The 20,094-nt window shown below is 41.5% G+C and overlaps 1 protein-coding gene across 2 annotated transcripts; it reads right to left on the bottom strand.

Annotated features, from left to right (window-relative positions):
* Positions 1-4,673: 4,673 nt before the first annotated feature.
* On the bottom strand, positions 4,674-19,877 carry OGFRL1 (opioid growth factor receptor like 1). 2 transcript variants are annotated; one of them, XM_074895854.1, is made up of 7 exons: positions 19,417-19,877; positions 17,516-17,602; positions 16,932-17,010; positions 13,749-13,827; positions 13,590-13,656; positions 13,302-13,447; positions 4,674-11,765 (listed from the first exon to the last, which is right to left on the bottom strand). In XM_074895854.1, exons 1-7 carry the CDS (start codon positions 19,684-19,686, stop codon positions 11,006-11,008), a joined length of 1,488 nt encoding a protein of 495 aa, XP_074751955.1. In that variant the 5' UTR covers positions 19,687-19,877; the 3' UTR covers positions 4,674-11,005. The 2 variants fall into 2 exon arrangements, with proteins under 2 accessions (XP_074751955.1, XP_074751954.1); XM_074895853.1 differs by having other exon boundaries at positions 16,932-17,013.
* Between the last annotated feature and the right edge of the window lie 217 nt (positions 19,878-20,094).

The raw sequence follows: 20,094 nt of genomic DNA on the forward strand, positions 1-20,094 counted from the left end.
CTATAAAGCCACAGGAAGGCTCATTGCATTCACTGACGCTTGTGTCCTTCCTTAAAAGCAACAGTACTTCCTACACAGGCTGGACCTGAGTCAGAGTCTCCATTTCCCAAGGGATGTTGGCTTTTCCTCACTGCTCCTCACTGTCTGCAAGGCTGTGCTGCCTTGGCACAGGGGTTACAGGTTTGTTATGATCTCACTGGGTGAAGGGAGCTTGGCATCAGGTGTCTGCACAGTTTAAGGGTGGGATAACCACAAAGACTTTGAAAATATGGGCATTGGTTGAGGAAAGAGTCCCCAGAACAACAAACAATGCACCGATGGGTCATTACCCGTCACTGAAAAAGTGCAAGGAAGAGACCTGGGAAGAGAATGCTTCTGCTTTAGGAAAGGGAGCAGCAGCTGAGCAAGGAAAGAAACAGTGAGCATCAGGGTGAGGCACCTGCTCAGCCTGGAAAGTAACATTCCCACCAGGATCAGGCAACGTGTAGCCTGGAGTGGAGGCCTAGGACTGGGAATTGCCTGGAAACTCAGCCACTTTATAAAGGGACTGAATTTGGGGGTTGGGAAGAGAAAGCAGATGCCCACTTCCTCACTGAAGAGCTCCTGGGCATGATCACCTCCACCTCATGACTGAGGCCATGAAGGACCGTGGCTACCAGTGCTAGTTACACAGGTCAGCCCCATGGTGTTGGGCACTCAGTCGAGCATGATCGTCAAGCAGGGATGGCTTTGAGCGTGCGATGGCAGTGACTGAGGATCAGTAAGAAGCAACCACCAGCATGGGGGGTGTTGTTGATGCACGTCAGCATCACAAAGGTTTGTTTCACAGTTTAAACTGTAAAAAAAGTGCCATTATTACCATGTCCTTACCATAAAAGAAAGAGAGAGAAAAAAAAAAAAAAAAAAAAAAAGGAAAGAACTCTAAAGTGAAGAGTTAAAATGTGGGGTTTCATAACCTTTTGAAAACTGACTGAAGAACTACACTGCTCCTTAGCTTCCTCTAGATGCAGAGAAACCCTTCATAGACTTCCCAAGAACACTCATTAATTGAGTACCAGCATTAGGTGTCTTGTAGTTTTGGAAAATTCTACTACATTTCTGCATTTTTAGTTAACTACTACAGATTTGCCTCCAAGTGACAGAGGGTCCCATGTAGGGCTGAAGGTCCCAAGTCCTAGTTCTCAGAAGTAATTCAAGGCCCTAATTTCAGCTGCCAGTTTGGAAGCAGAAAATTAGAAGCTTCCTTGTTTAAGCTTTCAAAGGAAATTGGAGAAGTGAAAATGTGAGGTTTCTTTTTTTTTTCTATTTCTATTCTGAAATTTGAAACAGCTGCCACAAAATGTTTATAACCATACATAGTGCTCAATAAATGTCTAAACCTGGAAGGAACTATGCATGAATTATGTCTGATTTATACATTAAATAAAAATAGAAAGAGCCAGTTGAATTTTAAATGTTCTCCCTACATTCAGTAAGCTTGAAATTACGATGTCTACAGAATATTGCCTGCAAAAATGTCTAATGCATTGCATGTACTATATAAAAATATTTTAAAAGCATTCCAAGAGTTTATCAGATAAAGCAAATACTTGGGTCTAATTAAACCTTCTTAAATTGGCTTTTCATAGGGAGAATTCTTAGAAAATAATTTTATTTTTAAACTCACCCCATAACATGCAGACCAAGATCAACCATAAGAAAAGGTCTGAGCTGCCAGTAATTGCTGTAAGTAACTGCACTTCGGCAGGTCAATAAACCCACCGGGCACATAAGAGCCTGCAGGAATCAGACGTCAGCAGTGAGGCAGAACAACACCCTGCCTATCCCTGGACCCTGGACATGAGTGATAGATCCCAGGCCAGCTCCGAGAAGGCCAGATCTTCAGCTTATCTCCTTACGGGGAAATGAAGCTTGTTTGATTACAGAATCTTTCAAGAGGTGGAAGCAGTGCCATGTTATGACCCTGACCTCAGACTCTGCTTGACTGTCTCTCTGTGCCAGCCAGGAGTGCCATCCTTCCAAGGTGGGGACAAAACTGGGGACTCCAGTGTTTCTAAACATCCACTCTTCCTGCCACCGCTGACTTTAAAGAACAGGCTTCATCGAGCCGAAGTGCAAGTTTCATACTGGGTACAAATGAGTCAATAAAGTCTTACTAGAGTTTTGACTACAATGTAATTCATATCAGAAGATATGTGAAGTTAATGTTTGAAAAGCAGTGTCATTACGTATCTTTATTTAGGTGCAAAATACTTTGGTAGATACTTTTGCTGCTTCTTGCGAGGATTATTTTTGAACTGCAGATACTCTCCAATCACATTTACTGATTTAACTTTGAAATGTTGGTTTTGAACTTAATCATAGAATGTGTTGGCTTGGAAAAGACTTTAAAGATCACCTAGTTCCAGCCCCCCTGCCATGGGCAGGGACACCTTCCACTGGACCAGGTTGCTCAAAGCCCCGTCCAACCTGGCCTTGAACACTGCCAGGGAGGGGGCAGCCACAGCTTCTCTGGGCAACCTGTGCCAGTGTCTCACCACCCTCACAGTGAAGAATTGCTTCCTTACATCTAATCTAAACCTACCCTCTTTCAGTTTAAAACCATTACCCCTTGAAAAAGTCCCTCCCCATCTTCCCTGCAGGCCCCTTTGAAGTACTGAAAGGCTGCTATAAGGTCTCCCCAGAGCCTTCTCTTCTCCAGGCTGAACAACCCCAACTCTCTCAGCCTGTCCTCATAGGTTTGATGCTCCAGTCCCCTGATCACGTTCATGGGCCTCCTCTGGACCCCCTTGAGCAGGTCCATGTCCTTCTTATGTTGGGGGCCCCAGAGCTGGACTCAGCACTCCAGGTGGGGTCTCATAAGAGCAAAGTAAAAGGGGAGAATCACCTTCCTTGACCTGCTTGCCAAACCATTTGATGCAGCCCAGGATATGGTTGGCTATCTGGGCTACAAACACACACCACTGGCTCATATTGAGCTTCTCATCAATCAACCCCCAAGTCTTTCTCTGCAGGGCTGTTCTTAATCCATTCTCTGTCCAGACTGTATTTGTGCGTGGGACTGCCCTGGCCCCATAATACTTGGCATGTTTGACTCCAGAGAGGGAACATATTTAATATTCTGTCTTCCAGTTTATTACCCAGCCCACACAAACAAAGCAAAAAAAATCCATTAAAATGTAATTTTAAGAAGAGTATTCCCAGGTTTTGTTAGCTAAATCACATTTTTGCAGTTAACATGATTGTTATTAACATTTCAGACCTTGCCCCCAAGATCATCCGTGTATATCAAAATTTTCTTAGCCCAATTTTATGGCACAACTCTGTTAGAAAAATATTTCAGTGAAACAAAATCAAAACAAAACCTTGTGGTTTAACTCCCTAAACAACAGAGGTAGTTTAGATTTATTTCAGCCATCTCTACTGCCATTCTATGCATAATAAAAGTACTTCCCAACTCCTTGCACAAACACAAGCACTGTCATATTGGTCCTTCCTTGCTGTGTGCTCTGTGTGCCTCCCATCACCCTAAAATTTAATAGGTTTTACCCCCCCAAAATAAAGTAGGTGAACGCATGCCCTTAGAGGTACGCAGGTATTTCCATCATATTTTCATGGAGGCAGGGAGAGAGCAGCTGGCTCCCCTACTGTCCTAAAGGCAACGACAGACAGTGTGGTGCTGTGTTCCCACATGGGTGCCTACCCCTTGGGCTGGGGGAGGCAGCAGGCAAGGTGCAGGGCACTGAGTCCATCACCCCCTTGTTCCACCTCCTTCAGAAGATGGTTTGTGTTAATTTAACTAGGGCCAGCTAGATCTGGGATATCGGTTTATGCTCTCACCCCTGTAATAAGCACTTTTCAGAAGTGGCTCTGGCACCTGTGGGGGTCCATGCTCCCACAGGAATGCTCTTCTTACTGCAGACATGCTTAAAGTCTGGAGCTGCTAGTACAACAGTCAGCAACATAACTGTCTCCACATAGGCCATGGCCTAACTTTAGCTGTGAAGTTTATGCTCAAAGGGTAGAAGAGGGTAATTACATTGCAATGAGCAGATGAACAATCACAGTTGCCTCGGGGAGCTGTAACAATTTTCCAAGGAAACCTACACACTAACACATCATGTTATTGCCTCCCAGGTCAACCCCATGCCCAGGTGACCTGACAACATGGACGTAAGTTAATATGGCCATGCTAAGGCCAAGCTTCATTCGAGACATGGGCCACATATGAAGCCCACCTTCTGCATAAGGAGCACCTGCTTCTCCTTGCTTTGAGAAGAAACGTGTGAGAATAGTAAACCCTCTCCAAACCTGCTGGGTCCTTTCCAGAACTACATAAATCTGCAGTCCCACACATGAATAACAGCTTACCACAATACTGAGGAGAAAAGGAGCTGAAGCCATCCAATTCTAGAGCTTCAGCACAGGATAAATACAACCAGCAGGTTGTTTCCCTGCTAAGCCCAAGCAGCAGTAGCCAGTTGTTGGCACTGCTCCAGAGGCTTTCTGCCTGCACAATCATAACGGATACTTTACCCTTTAATGTTAACAGTGTTTTCATAGTATATATTTTTCTTAAATTAAAAAGAACCCAAAACTTTTAGTAAAGCTCACTCTAGGCCTTCCTTTGTTCCTCTGCTATCCATGGGGGTTTTGCCACTGACAACAAAAAAGGAGGACCAGAGCCTTTAATGCCCTACTTTTAAGTGTTAATACATTTACAGAAGACTGTACAAACAAGCGCCAAACAGCAATTACACATTACCAGAGCTACACAATATTTGTACATGTTGCTAAAACAATGCTGCTAAATGAAGAAGCTTTATTAGTTTAGAGGTTTTGGCTGCTGTTATTAAAAATATATTTACCTGAAAGGAAATCCAAGTATTTCATTTTACAAACAATTTAAAATATAGCAGTAAGCAACATAACTATTGCTTTTTATGTTTATACAATTTTTTTTGGCATAACACTGCCATACAGTTACAGAATTATAAAAGATATCTTTATAGTGCATTACAAATCCAGAAACTGGTTACCACTCCTACCACATACATATGGTATTGGTACTACCAAACATGCACGGCATTCTGTAATTAAACACTGCAAAGGAATACAGAAAAGAGAGCAGGACCATTCATAAAAACTGACATGTAGCTGTTTCATTTTGCAAGTAAAAATTGTTGGGTTTTGTTTTTTTCTTTTTACTGCACTTTTTACTGAGAATACATTTTAACAATGAAATCTACAATATTTCCAAATTTTATCAGTGTAAAACTATACCTAATCATCTGTTGCTGAACTCAAAGGACAAACAACCATGGAAGAGGTTAAAACACAGAAAAAAGAGCAATTAATGATTAGCAAACATGCTTCAGTAGATCCCAAAAATAAGTGCCATAACCTTTTTTACTGCAAAACAATAATTTTCACATAGTTAGCCACAGTAGTAAATACATTCAGTATATTTCACAATAAACTTTAGTTGATGAATATGCCACCAGACCTGTAAGCGTGGTAGAATTAAAAAGTGCTTAGTTTGAAGAAATAAGACTTCTTTCAGAACAATTTGCCAATTCTCACATTTGCTATTTTATAGCAAACAGCTATAAATACTTCTGAAAATAAAGGTGATTATAACCGTAAAGCCACAGGAGGTTTCTATTTAATTGATCTCTATAGCTTTTGAACTGTATTTTAGGCATGTATTAAATATATTCTTTAAAACAAACCCTTGCTTTCGCTTAAGTAAGTATACTTAAGAACACGGGCTGTAAAAGGAACACAGCTTTCAGGAAAAGAAATAGTTCACAGGCAATACAGAGCACAGAGATATTACAGAGACACAACTTACACTCCCCTTGGAGAACTGCATCTAAATACCTGTTAGTGGTGAACCTACGGTGTTGACCACAATGTGAATGGGGGGCAGTTTTGTCCATGCTTAGGCTTTTTTAATGTCCTTCATTTTCAGGGTCCGATGGCCATCAAAAACACCTTTTGACCAGTTACTCCAATTGCAATTGGAACTGGGGACACGTATGAAAATAAGTTACCAAAATGTGCAATGAAAGCATGGTTCTCAGCAATCCCCAGATAGCATTTCCATCTTCTACACGATCACAACGTTACACCCACTGATACTGGTGTCTCCAAATCCAGAGGTACCTCACTCAGATGTGGGGTAGGAACAGGTTTTGCCTTTGGCCGATCTTGCTTTTACACTGACAGGGAAAAAAATAAATCTATTCTGCAGTTGGAATCTGACTTTTAATACTTCATACAAAAGGATTTATGGGTAAAAATTTATTCAGAAGGACAACTAAGATAATATTGTCATCAACATAGGACAAGTTTTCTGCCTAAGCAGACATCTTCTGCCTAAGGACAGAAACATAGTACATTTTCTGCCTAAGCAGGTATTTTATTATTAGAATCTCCCACGGCTTTTAAAAACTGACTTGGCTTACTGTTCATTTTACAGTACTTTTAGTAACTGTGTTCAAATGCACTAGCAATTCTTGAATAAACAGATCTGAGACAAACAAGAGATTACTTTTTCCACACAAAACATAATTAAAACATGGAACTCACAGCCACAAGGGACTGTGGAAGCTGAAAGAAACCATGAGTTCAAAAATCGAAAAATTCCTGGAGAAAAACGGGGTCACCTTATCTGTTCTTTGTTTCACACCGTCTGTTGGTGGCCACTGCTGGAGTCAGGATACAAGACTAGAAACATCTTTGGTTCTGATCCGCACTGGTAGCTCTTAGGACAATGTACATCATTAGCATGACATTGTCAATCTTTTATTAATGGCAAAAGTTACTTCACATACTTGCATCTTATTCATAAATACAGCTTTTATAATGGAAATTCAATATAATGTTACCTGTAAAAGTATGGCATAAAACCAGTTAAATTTTCACTTAAACATATACATCTTAGTATAATTTGTGATCAGTACCATCACAACTCTCACAAAAAGGTGCAAAAAAATAATTCAATTAAACAGATATACATAATTTTATTTAAAAACAAACATGAGTTGTTTTCCATTTAAATGTAGTAAATCTTCCTTGACTTACCTTATTGGATCATCCATCAAAATTATACAAAGCTTCTGAGGTTTGTAAACTTTCTGTTTATAGCATGGATATATGCAACTGCAGATTATTAGAATTATCCTGGAATAATTCAAGGAAGCTTACACCAGTTCACATAAAATATTAACTATGATTATACAAATATGTAATACCTCAGACTGCTGCAATCTTAGAGCAGGAAATTGAGGAGCCAACCAAACCAGGGATCAGCTCTCAAAGGCTTACTGACAACATTTTTAGTATCCTTCAGGATCAGGCCTTTAAACATGAGCAATATGGGCACCAAGAGTTCAGTTCTGCTCTTATATACGTGCACGCACGTAACTGCTCTCCTTATCTGAATGGTCTGCGGCGTGCACCTCATGTACCCAAGCTTTCAGTCTCTATGCCAACACAGCATCACGTACCGAGGCACAGTTACGTCCTGGATAGTAGGGCACAGAGCTGTAAGTAAAGTGCTGCATTTTTGCATGATTTGTACCTTCACTTGCACGTGTGCACTCAGTGGCATTCTGTCAAGTTGCTCATTCATATCCCTTCACCATAGAATACGTAAAATCAAAATCACAGGTGTGTGCATATACACACTACTCCCATTTAACAGTACCAGAGGCTACTCAGATGTACTTATTAAGAAAGAACACCTGTGCTCTGTTTAATCAATAAATGAATAGGTCTGACTCTAGTAAAACACTGGGCCAAAATACATTATCGTCGTAAGTACACGGAAATCCCTGAATACTTAACCATACAGCAAGACAAAAACGAGTTTAACTGCGAGCAAATGTCCTGACTTTCTTTGCACATCCTCAGTTTCTGAAGTAATGGTTAAAAACCGAAGTACTGGCATTTATGAGAATACAATCATCTCAGCATATATTGTACCATAAACCTGAAAGAAAATACTTAGAAACTTCAAGCACAGGGTGCTTCTGTTTGCTAAGGCCATGATTCTGTAATGAAATGCATACAGTACACCCACTTGATCCTCACAAATCTCAATGGGATGCTACACCGTGTGATTGCCTTGCAACAAATCCTTCTTTGAAGCACTTACAAAATCAGAAGAAACAACTCCTCCATGAAAAGAATGATAAACCATTACATTTTACACACAGCAGAATTTGTTAGTTAAAGCTGAAGTGTCCCATGGGAGTAATTCTGTTGATAAAGCTGTAAGACAAGACTACAGAGTGCAGGAGCCCACTTGACACAAAAAAACCTCACTTACCTAATCCCCATACTTCTTTGTAGGCAACTGGCATGCCATGACTCTTCTAATTTCTATGAAAACTGATAGAAAAATACTGACTTGTATATATAAAAAAAAATAACAATTGCAGAGTTAATAAGGATAGGAGTCCTGACTGTATTTGCAGATGCACTGGGCCCTTAATGCAGACAGCTCTGCCAGATTAAAAGGACGTTAAATACTTAATTATGAGTGGAGAACCAGCAAGGTGAAATCTGTGTCACAATAACAGAATACCATACTGCAGAGAAATCTTTTGGATGCACATTCCAAGAGCTTCCTGGTTTAAAATTAGAGCAAGATTTCTTTTTTTTTTTTTTTTTTTTTGTTCAGTAGACAAGACGAAAGATCTCCTGAGGTCATCAATGTTCAATCAAATTACAGTACAAATATAATAACACCATTGGCATCCCTTATTTCACTTGAACACTATGCATTTTTTTACAGTGTTTAACCTTAATATTAAAGTCCATAAATTGAAGGCTCTGTGTAACTATCTACCTTACAGTTATGTTACTGATACACAGGGTATAAATTTTCCCTATGTCATTCAAGAAATAACTGCGTAAAAACTCCATTAGGTTGGCATGGTTAGGCACTCAAGACTGAAAAAGTCATAGGCAGAACATAAAGTTGTCCTCCCTGTGCATATGCATGTGGTCAGAGTCCTTAACTACATGGACCAATTTTATCTCAGCATTTCCCATCCCCGTCTGCTCTGAAGGTCAGAGGCAAACATGAACAAGGGGATTCTAGTTCAAGTCCAGGGTATGGTGGAAGGATTCTCAGCACCTTTCCAGCTTTAAAGAGGTGGTGGCTGCAGGAGGAATTCTCTGGGGCATTTCTGCTCAGACTTAATGGCTCCTTGAGCAATCTGGGTTACTCTTAAAAAAATCCATGTACATACATTCTTTTCCTTACAAGTCAGCACAGAAGAAGGAATACATCTTCCTTCATTCCCTGCCTCTTTAGGACAGAAAGAGCCTAGTCTTTATCCATGGGTACCAAGATCTCTAACTGTCACTTTATTTGATCCCAACAAACAGTGCTACCTGGGGAAAGCAATGGATGATGCACTGCTGTAACAGGAATTAGTGAAACAGAAGAATAAAAGATATTTTATCTATGTTCTGAAACCCCTGAAGACTTTGTCATTTTGAGTTATAAGTCTTGAATAAAGTCCTGTAACACTCTGACACTCAAACTGTAGTCAGTGACTTGCCTCATAACATTTCATCAAAAATACATTAAAGACAGTGGATAATATATAAATTTTAAGATAGAAAATACATACAGAAGTTTTAGACTGTTTTAGACTGTAGAAATTGTGAATTCTACCTGCATTATTTTTTAATTCATATTCTACACAACTAACTTGCTGGGTACGATCTTGTTTGGCAGAATGGCATGAAGAATGGTAGAAATGGCAGAAGAGGCTACTCAGGGAAAGCAGACAGTCCTTCAGTGAAGAAAGCTGGGAAAGATCCTGAGTGGGGAACTCCTACCAGCTGGGCTCCAGCCAGGACAGCAGACCAGTGCCTCAGGTTTCAGCTGATGATCAAAATAATATTAAACTGTGAAAGACCTCTGATGAAGAGCAAAGAGAGGAAACAGCTGGAGGGAAGCATCAGGACTGCCTTTCTCTCCCAGATCAGCAAGAGGGGGTTCAGTATTGCACAGACTTTACCCAAAATTGGCTAAGAAACATTCAAGTTCAGGTAAGATCCAGCTAGACAGGCCTGGTGACATTTTCTCTGATGGCTCTGATGATTATGAAGTGCTTTGTGGTGAAGACACTGATTTTCAGCTGTCCAGAGGCTCTCCAAGTGCTGAACCCAGCTGGGTGAGTTATTACAGCTGAACAACAGGGAACTTTCACACTGAGACCAAATCTGAGTGACCAAAGAGATCCCTCCCTCCAAATTAGTAGTAGTAACAAATGAGTTGAGAAGAGAGAACTTAACAGGGACTAAAAGAAATCTAAAGTGCAACTTCCCTTGTACCCAAAAGCTGTGGATATTGTTTCGTTGTAAGTTTAACTTTTATTCAATGTACAATGATACCCAGCCGCATAGGACATTTTGATATCCATTAGTAAGTGTCTCTGACAAGGATGCTAATCTAAGGTAAAAGATGCTGTGCAAATACTGCTGTTAAACATGAACATAGTTCCTAAAAAAGAGTGTTCACTAGGGAAAAAACTGTGCTCTTGAAAGAATTTCTAGTAATTTCATAAAAGGAAATCAACACAAAGCATATTAAAAGAAACTTAAAAATTCTGATGTTCCAAGGCTTTCTAGTAAATTATGGGTTTGAGTTGTTTTTTTTTTTTTTAATACTGGATTAATTTAACAGAAAAAAAAAATAGATAAGCTTTTCTATGCTATCTGTCTGGAAAAGATAATGGATTTCTTAGCTTTAATATACACGATTGATTTAAAGAGCGACACCTGGCTGACTGCTGATAAACTGAGGTTGAAAAAAAACAAAATTCATTAACCTAACAGAAGCCTAATCTGATGCATTCACAACAAGGATAGTCTCATGAACATTTTATACAACACTAGATGGAAATTTCACCCAAAATGAAGGAGCAATGAATAATTTGCTTCATTCAATATGAAACAATGATTTTTAACCTCAGACTCATGATTTGAGCTCATCCTTGGTTTTTGTGGTGGTCCCCCCTGAAAGAGTATCCTTGTCAAGGCTACCTTGTAGATCTGCTGACGTGTTATTTGAAGAATTCTCAGTGTCACATAAATCTTTCTCTATAGTGTCTGGATGATTTCCACAGTCATTGTTCAGGTTTTCGTCATCGTTTTTGGAATGAGAAGAGTCCTCCTTTCTATCTGAAGTATCATTAATTTCTTCTGATTTTGAAAGCTGACTGGTATCAGTATCACTGTTTTTTTCACCGTTGTTCTGTCTAAGAGCATCACAGTTCATTTCTTGTTCATCCTGGTCATTTTCTTCCCCGCTTTTTGTGAGTTCCACCTTTCTTTCTTCAGTTGTTTTACCAGCTGAGCTTCCACTTGCTGATGTGTTCTTAGGCTCTTTTGGTTTCTTATGCTTAGAAATATAACTGTTGTGAATAGAAATTGGAGATGCTGGCTTTTTATTTGTTTTGCTTCCCTCTGACTTTTGTTTTCTTGGGGGTCCCCAGATAAAATGGTCTGAGGGAGTATAATGTTGCTGGGCAAATCTCAGGAGTTTCCTCCTTTCTCTTCGGTCTCTAATAGTATACACAAAATATTCTAGAGCACTTTGCTTAATGTTGGGAATGGTATCTTCCACAAGAGCTTCATGGAGAATAAATTTTACCAGGGGAGATTTGAAACTCTCATATCCAAGCTCGCCAAGACTTTTCAGAATTCGAGTGATTCTCAAGTAGTTGTGTTGAGACCTTTGGAAGAAGAGGGTGAAAAAATTCCATTGAATCAGAAAAAAAACCCACACCTTACAGATACAGAATTGGAACAGCAATTCCTCACTCCTTTTTACCACTCCAGGTGTGTACTTCAGGCTTCCTATACTTTAATTTCTCACAGCTGCTGAAGCTTGCTAGTACCATCTTTGCCAGGATGTTGTGAGTGAAAATTAGTATCAGTAAAAGGCACTGAGGCAACAGGCTGAAAAAAAATAACATAGAACCATGTACTGATTCAATTCCTTCTGCTGTATGTATTCTTTCTGAGGAGAAAACCCAGTCACTTTATAAAATATAGGTTTTGTAGTGCATTGCAGTAATACAGCTACAAAACAGGATTCACTGCACTTCACTTAAGGTAGACAGTTGGGTCTCCACTCTAGACTAGCTACCTGCACTTCTGATACAGTCAGTGCTGGCAATAAAACAGGCACCTCTGGAGAACAAGTCTCACTGTTGTAAGTGTCTAAGATAAATGGAATGAACTATCTTCTGGAAATGCTTCTGAAGAACTCTCTCCCTCATAAAGTACACCTAAGTGAACAGCAAAACTTAAATGACTAAATTTTAGATGGCTAAAATCAGGCAAAAAGATTCCTGACTTAAAACTGTATAGCTACTCACTGGTGAGAATTTACAGCATTAAAATGCACAGCGAGTAACATCTGGGCTTCATGAAACCCTGTTTTATCTGTGGCCTGAGTTGAAGCCTACACCCATACTGGATCATGTAATATATTCATAACAAATTATTCCCATCGTTCACCAAAAATTATCCATCAGCAATTCTTCCTACAAGCTTTTATTTGGACAGGAAAACAAAATACTCTAAGAAAACAAGCTTCAGCTCTAAGGTCAGAGGTACTAGGAAACTGATCACAAGGTCTGAAAAGAGATTTTGATACAATTGATCTGCATGGGACAAAATTCAGTGCAAACTTATGCTCCACACAATGCCAATGAAAAGCAACAGATGTAATTTGCCAAAAGTTGAGCCAAACTTTGACTTCATGTGTATCTAAAGTATCTCTCCAGTTAAGCATTGCAATTAAAAAGTATTAAATAGATAATATTTCATGTTTTGAGAAGGGAGGGAAATCTTGTTATTTAGCTTCCATACAGGTGTGGACAATTTGATTTTTCTCAAAAAAAAAAGAGAATACAAAGATAAACCACCCATTCTTTCCAACTGAGAAGCAGTGCTTTAGGATCAGGTGAAAATGTGTTCAGTAGCATGAGAAACAAATTTGTTTGGAACCATGATTTTCTTCAGCTCCATCTGAAGTTGTATTTTCAAGGATTTCAGTTGTGTCATACTGGTAATGTGCGAGAAGCACTATCAAAAAAAGAGAAGGGAGGAACATACACATACAGACACAAACCAGGCATTGACTATTTATTTTTCCCTTTTTCCGGGCAATCTTTTGAAACTGTATCTTCCCTTTCTCTAGAAAACAAAAGGCTAAAGAGATTCAACGGCAATTCTAGAGTGAAGTGCATGTCATTACTTACTCATTCAAATGTTGAAATCTTTCTTGCCAGTTAGCAGCTCGTGCTACATTTCCAGTTTTATCAATTAGTTTTATTCCAAAAAACTCCAACATCATTTTGTAAGCCAAAAGGAACCTTCTAATTGCTTCTTTTGTTTTCTTGAATTCCTAATAAACAAAGAATACATCCAAAATTCTAAGTGGCACTACAGCAAGTACTTCTGCATTGTATAAAACAACTCTACATAACAAAAAGCAGTTATGTATCAAAATTAATGTGATGGTTTGTATTGAGCTCAATTTGTATTACCTCAATTTCATATGTAGTTAATTCTTTAGCATAGAAGTTCAGACCTTGTTCCCTCAGTGGGAAAAGCCTGTTAAAAGAAAAAGTGCATTATAGCTCACAGTATATGAACACCAAATCAAATTAATGCTTTGAAACAGAAATAGGTAGTAAGTGACCAACCACTGTATGTAAGTGTGGTTATGTTCCAGTTTTTCATAGTCTCCTTTCCATTTATTGAGGACTTCTTCAATATAAACCCCTGCATAAAAATAATTTGAAAACTGTTAGGTAGCCATCAAAACCAGCATTCGGCTGCATAAAGTACATGGCATGTTAACATAATAATAGAATACATGTTTTAATTCTCTTTCACATACTATGTGAAATAAGGTCTATTACACCATAAATTAATTTTAATTTAAAATTAATTTAGTTACTAAAACTTAATTAAAAATAAGAGTTTATCAAATTTCAAGATAAACAAACCCAAATAACTTACACTGAGTTACTTACCAGCAGTAGGTGTGTGACAGTAACTACTTTAAAATATACTTTCCAAAAAGTTTGCAGTCCTAGATCCCTTTATCACACTGACTGGCAATTAACAAGCCACTTACAGGAAATATTGCATTGTGAATCACCTGTCATTGTTTTAACTTGACAAAACTGTGCATATAGATACAGATACATATGTCATCTTAGTAGAACCTTTAAAGCCTCAACTGTTTTAAGAAATCCTCTGTTCCAGGAATCTCTCCAGCTGCAAATAACATTACAACTGGGAAATCTTTCTCAATTGGCTGTGGCCAAGAATCTTGCTGCCATTGTTATGAGTCTGACCTTGGGTTCTCAGGTCATGCTCAACAAATGAGAATTTCAGCTGTTAGTGGTCTCAAAACAGTCACGGAATTCAGTCAGTTCCTGTTGGAAAGGCACAGTAATAGAAAAAAGGGGACAAAAATACATGTAAAAGGAAATTAATCATGCTTCACACTGAGACCGTGCTCATGAAATTCAGTCACGGGCCAGGGCACTCTTCCAGGCACTGCATAAATACACAGAATACGTAAAAAGATGTTCCTTGTTACAAAACCTGTATAGTCTCTTTCCATGAACGAACACTCAGCATTAGCCTGTTTCTACTCTGAAATGAACAACAGTTTTACCACTGCTGCATGGCCTCTCCCAAAGTCAAACTGCACAAGAGTGGCCTAAAAAGTCCAAAGCCCCACGTAGATAGTCTATTATATATTTGAGATCTCATTCTCTCCCCGCAGTGAAAACATCCACTTGGGTCTCAAAAACAAAGGAGAACTCATTTTCCTCAAAAAATGGAGAAAGCAGCCAGTCAAAGGGGCTGCTAAGAACGCAGGGTTTCCAGTGCAGGCAAGGCTGGAAAAGGATGTTGCAAAGAGGGCCTCCCACCCTCACTGCACTGTATCCACCCTACATTTCAAATACTGGAAAACTTGTTACTCAGTCCCAGGGTGGAGATATAAACAGGCCAGCTCTGAGTCAGAACTACAAGCTAAACCTGTAGGTCATGGAATTAAACTTCAGATCTAGTATTGCACCAGAAATGTCTTTTTTCAGTAACATTCCCCATTAGTTCAGTTTCTAATGTGGTAGCTTATACTACCCCTGAACACTCTCACAGATCCACAGACTTAGGTGGCTACTCTTCCCCATTCTCAAAAAATTCTACATAGCCTGAGCTCACAGTCATCAACACTTCAGCCTCCAGGCCTATCAGCTACCTTTGACCCTACCAACTGCAGTTTTCTCCTAAAATATTACAAGAAATTTTATTCTTTACAAATTTTAGGAGGAAAGCCCTCCTCTAGCTTTCATGACTATCTCTTCTCATGGCTAACCCTCTTGAACTGCTCCTTCATTTTGCACTTTAAAGGATCCCGAACCTTTTCTGGCTTTCAGTTTCAGGTTCACATGGACCTTAGTGCCCTTCCCTTTCTTTCTGTATCTGTTCTCTGTGTAATGTCTCCTGAATTTGCTACTGTTGTACTGGTAATTCTCAGATAGAACTCTCCAGTCAAGCTAAAATCACAGCATCTACCTGTGTATATCTACATAAAGTTGAAGATGATTAAAACAAAGGTCTTATTCTTTCACATAACCTGACTTGTTTTCTCACTTACTGAGGATATTACCCCTATCTTGCCTATAAACAGCTCTCATCTTCAACCCTTCTATATGTACATCTTTAATTTTAACATTCCTTCCCATCCAGCTTCCTATCAGAACTTTTGCATCGCAACACCCTTTTTCCTGACCTTGAAAAGTGCCCTCTTGTCACACTTACACCTACCATGAATGCTGCTGGTAAGATGATGTTTCTAGACTGCAGCTTTTTTCTATTATCTTATTTTGCTTTGCCCTCTTCCACTGTGAAGCCCTTTTCTGTAACATCAAACAAAAACTACACACCTTCACTTCCAAAGCATTTTGTGACCTGCCCCTTCCTACCTTATCAGAACCCATTTGTTGCTATGAGACCGATCCTGCCTCAATGGCAGCCTCCACGTCTCACCTCTGTACTCCACTGCACACTTTGGCATTTCCTCTCAAGCTGCTCTCATGCCGAGAGAATCTTTCTGCAAACACCTTCAAAGTAACCTCCTCATCATTCTTTTAAAACTCTCCAAAGCTTATTTTTGGCCTGCAAACATTTCTTTGCCAATGGCTAAGCTCTCCTGTGCCAAGACTCCTGTCTAACATTCTGACCAAGACTGTTTTATTGCTGCCTCCTGCTTCCTCATCTGTCTGCTACTCTCTTGTCTCTCATACTTTGACTGCAAACTCTCTAGAGGAGGGTTTGTGATCTTTCAGCTTGTCCCGTGTTTGTGCAGAACCCTGCATATGAGGTTCCTTCTCCACTACCAGAATCACTAGGGACGTTGAGAAATTATTTTATCATTGTTATTATAACAATCTCACATAAGGTAGTTACAATACATTCTTTTTCCCTTACACAGTGCTAGGGGTAGCACCCTGATCCCCACCACTCTTACTCAAGCAGCAAGAGTTTATGCAGTATAGTAGAACAACTTTATTTAATAAAAGGTAGTGGCACTGCTGTAAAATAAAACAACTCCCTGTACTACATCATCTTGGAAAATGCATGAGAAAAGCACCATGTCCCTAGAGCAAAAGCTAACTCTGGTTTAAACATAACCTGCTCCCATGTTATCAACATGCTACTCCAACATGGGAGGTTCAAGTTGTACAATATGTAACTACACACCTTTAATTTGTCAGCTCCGCAATTATTACTGCGGTTTCACTTTCTTACTATTATGAGCAAGCATTTTTTTCTTATCACTATTATTGCCACAGATTACTCACCATCAGGTTTAAACGGAATTTTATTTTTGTAAAAGCGGAGATTGCACAAGTCATTTTGATATCGAAGATCTTTAAAGTTCTGCTAAAAGAAAGTAAATAGGACATTATCAGCCGACAAAAACCTATCACAGTATCCAGAAAGCGAGATTGCACTCTTTGAATCATTTGTGGAAGAAATAAAGAGTTTTAGGAATCACAGAGCGCTACTCAAGCACTTAAAAACTCAGTCTAAGGATCTGCAAGTTCTTTCTGGCTGGTACCTTCTCCTAGAGCAGCAAGCATAGCAGCACCTTGACTTCAGTCTCAAGGAAACCAAGAGACAAATAAAATGGTCAAGGCACAAGCCTTTTTCTGGGTTCCTACCGCTGCCCCCAGGGTTACAAGTCTCATGCTTTTTCACGCACACCCAGGATGAAAAGACTGCACTAGGTTCACTTCTCTTCCACTGGCATAGTTTGGGCCTCAGCATCAGCTTTTTCATTCTTGTTTCTCATATTTGTTAGGCACCATAAAGGTTTAGGAATGTTTGGGTTATGTGCTGTCTTCTACTAAAAAGGCAATTTTAAACCATAAAATATTCTTACCGGATACTGATGTCGGTACTTGTATAAATCTCTTGCCGCATAGAAGCTTCTCTTTGGCTTCGCTGTCAGCTCAGTTCCATCACCACTCTGAAACATTTGGAAAGTAGATAATAACTAAATAGTGAATTTGTGTAATATTAAAAATAATTATTTTTCATGACTGATTTCAGCAATGTAAACGAACACAAGTGCATGTATTTGCCTACTGTTTGGTCAAACACTGAAAACCTCCCTGCCGAATACTTAACACCCCACACCTTAAACCTAAATTAAAAAATAAATTACAAAAGCAAGACTATGAAATGTCCTTCCAATGAGATTGAAATTGATTTAAATCAACAGGTTGATTGGCATTTCCAAACGCAAGACTTCAAAGTAACCTAACAAGTGCTAGCACAAGATGATATAAGTAACTGAACATGAAAATGCAGAGATACTACTCATTTTGAACAGGAAATCATACTATTTGCAAAGACTATTTGTCATTTGTACATTGACTTAATTGCTATCATTGCATCCTGTGGAAGAAAAATGAATAGTCATGGACAAGCCAAATTGCAGTTCTACCAACTTCTTGAACCATTTTCTATTATTTGTTTCTTATAACTTAAATTTAAAGCCCAAGAAGAACCACTAAACCCCAAAACAAAAACCTGCTTAGAGAAAATACATATGTATGAGAACTTGAACTGGCCCCCAGCTGTTTGGAAGCTGTGACCTGAAACAACCAGAGCCCATCAGTGTCAATGGAAATAATTCTGACTTCAGAGAATGCTTGAAAAAACTGCACGCATTGGACAAAAAATAGAAGATGAAGCGTTAGTGTAGATAGACTTCAACTTGCTACCAACAACTTACTTTGTAATTTCTTTATAACCATACTGCACAAAGAGTTTTGTATTCTTCAATCTCGTAAAGTAACTCTTTACATTAAAACCAAAGGCTTTCCACTCCTTGCAATACGGATGTAGTAGGTTAAAGTCAAGTCTAAGAAGGGAAGCCCCCTGTGACTGCACTGAGCATTTACCTTTCTTACTGCCCACTCCATTGCTTATCAATAGCACATTAACGACAAACAAGCATCCGTTTTTCATTCTTCGTTTTGCAAGACCAGCTTTGCCCATACCTACAGGCAAAACACACTTACTTGAACAAGCAACACCCCTTGGCAGTTATCAGACATTAGTATCGCCGTGCATTAAGCACAAAAGGGGAAAATGCTTACGCTTATTTCATTTTGCAGCTTCCGAACCAAATATCAAGGCAATACATCTAACAGACTAAAATAAAAGACCCAGCTGGTCCACCCTGCATTCCGATAAAATTATTGGCGAAATTTCTTTTGGGTCGGCATTTTCAAAGGTTCCTAAAAGACAGAAATTTGCTCTGAAAATTCCTCGCCCCGGACCCACCGAGGAGGCACAGATCCGTTGCCACGTACGACCCAGCATTCAGATTTTTATCCCGTTTAACTGAGAGGCCAAGTTGAAAACTACATTTCATTTAAGGCAGAACCTTCCTTAGAAGCGGCGGCGGCGGGACCGACAACGGCTTCAAGGCCTCAATTTTCTCCCAAGAGCGGGCTACCGTGACGGCGGGGGAAGACAAAGGGAGGCAGAACCAGCCCATCACAAGCCGCTCCGTGCCACGGCAAGGTCCCCGCGCCGTGGTGCCTCCGCCGCCGGCAGCCGCCCGGGCCCGGCGCCGGCCCGACGCTGCCGCAGCGCGGGGAGGGCGGGAGGCAGCGGGTCGCCCCGGCCCGGCGCGGGCCCTCGGCTGGGCTCCTCCGCTCGGCTCCGCCCGTTCTCCGGCGGCGGGGCAGCGGCCGGAGCGCCCGGCCCGGCGCAGACGCCAGCGCCCAGCACCGGCCGCCCTGCCTCCCCCGCGGCTCCCGGCGGTACCTGCTCCGGGCTGGCGGCGTCCGCCTCTGCCCGCTCCCCCTCCTCCGGCGGCGGGGACGGGGGCGGCGGGGGCTCCTGGGGCCGGGACTCTGCGGCGGGCAGCTCGGCCGGCTCTTCCCCGCCTCCCGCGGCGGTGCACACCCCCTCCTGCCGCCGCGGCTCCCCGCCGGGCTCCGCCGCCTCGGGCTCCGAGTCGGTCTCCCAGGTGGAGTCGCAGTCCTCCACCGTGGTGGGCTCCTTGAAGCTGACCCCGCTCAGCAGGCTGCCCATGGATCGGGCAGGGCCGGCCGGGCCGGGCCCGCCGCCGCCGCCGCCGCCCGGAGGCCGCGGAGGCCGAGGGCTGGGAGCGGCCGCGGGCTGCCTACGGCTGCGGCATGGCGGGGCGGGGCGGCGGCCGGGGCTGCTCCCCCGCCCGGCCCCAGCCCACGGACACGCGCAGGGCGGAGCTGGAGGCTCCGGGATTTCCAGCGGAGACACGCACGCCCGGCCAGTCCCCCGCACCGCCCGGTGCGCCCGGCCCTGGCACCGGGCACCGGCGGTCCCGGGCCGCCGGCAGCGCGGAGGAGGCGTGCGGGCCGTCCCAGCCCGCCCCGCCGCCGCCTCGGGCGCCGCTCGCCGGCCGCGGGGGCCCCGGGCCGCCGGGGGACGGCGCCGCGGGGCTGGGGCGGCCCTGGGTAA

Source organism: Athene noctua, chromosome 1 (assembly GCF_965140245.1).
Source record: "Athene noctua chromosome 1, bAthNoc1.hap1.1, whole genome shotgun sequence".
In the NCBI taxonomy this organism is placed as follows: domain Eukaryota; kingdom Metazoa; phylum Chordata; class Aves; order Strigiformes; family Strigidae; genus Athene; species Athene noctua.

What these genes read in the sequence shown, in the direction of transcription:
- OGFRL1 (XM_074895853.1), bottom strand. Translation starts at nt 19,686, where the DNA reads ATGGGCAGCCTGCTGAGCGGGGTCAGCTTCAAGGAGCCCACCACGGTG. An exon ending in AGTACCGACATCAGTATCCG is followed by an intron (nt 17,014 to 17,515) that starts GTAAGAATATTT and finishes ACTTTCTTTTAG; the next exon opens with CAGAACTTTAAAGATCTTCG. An exon ending in AGATTTCAACATTTGAATGA is followed by an intron (nt 11,766 to 13,301) that starts GTAAGTAATGAC and finishes CTTCTTCCAAAG; the next exon opens with GTCTCAACACAACTACTTGA.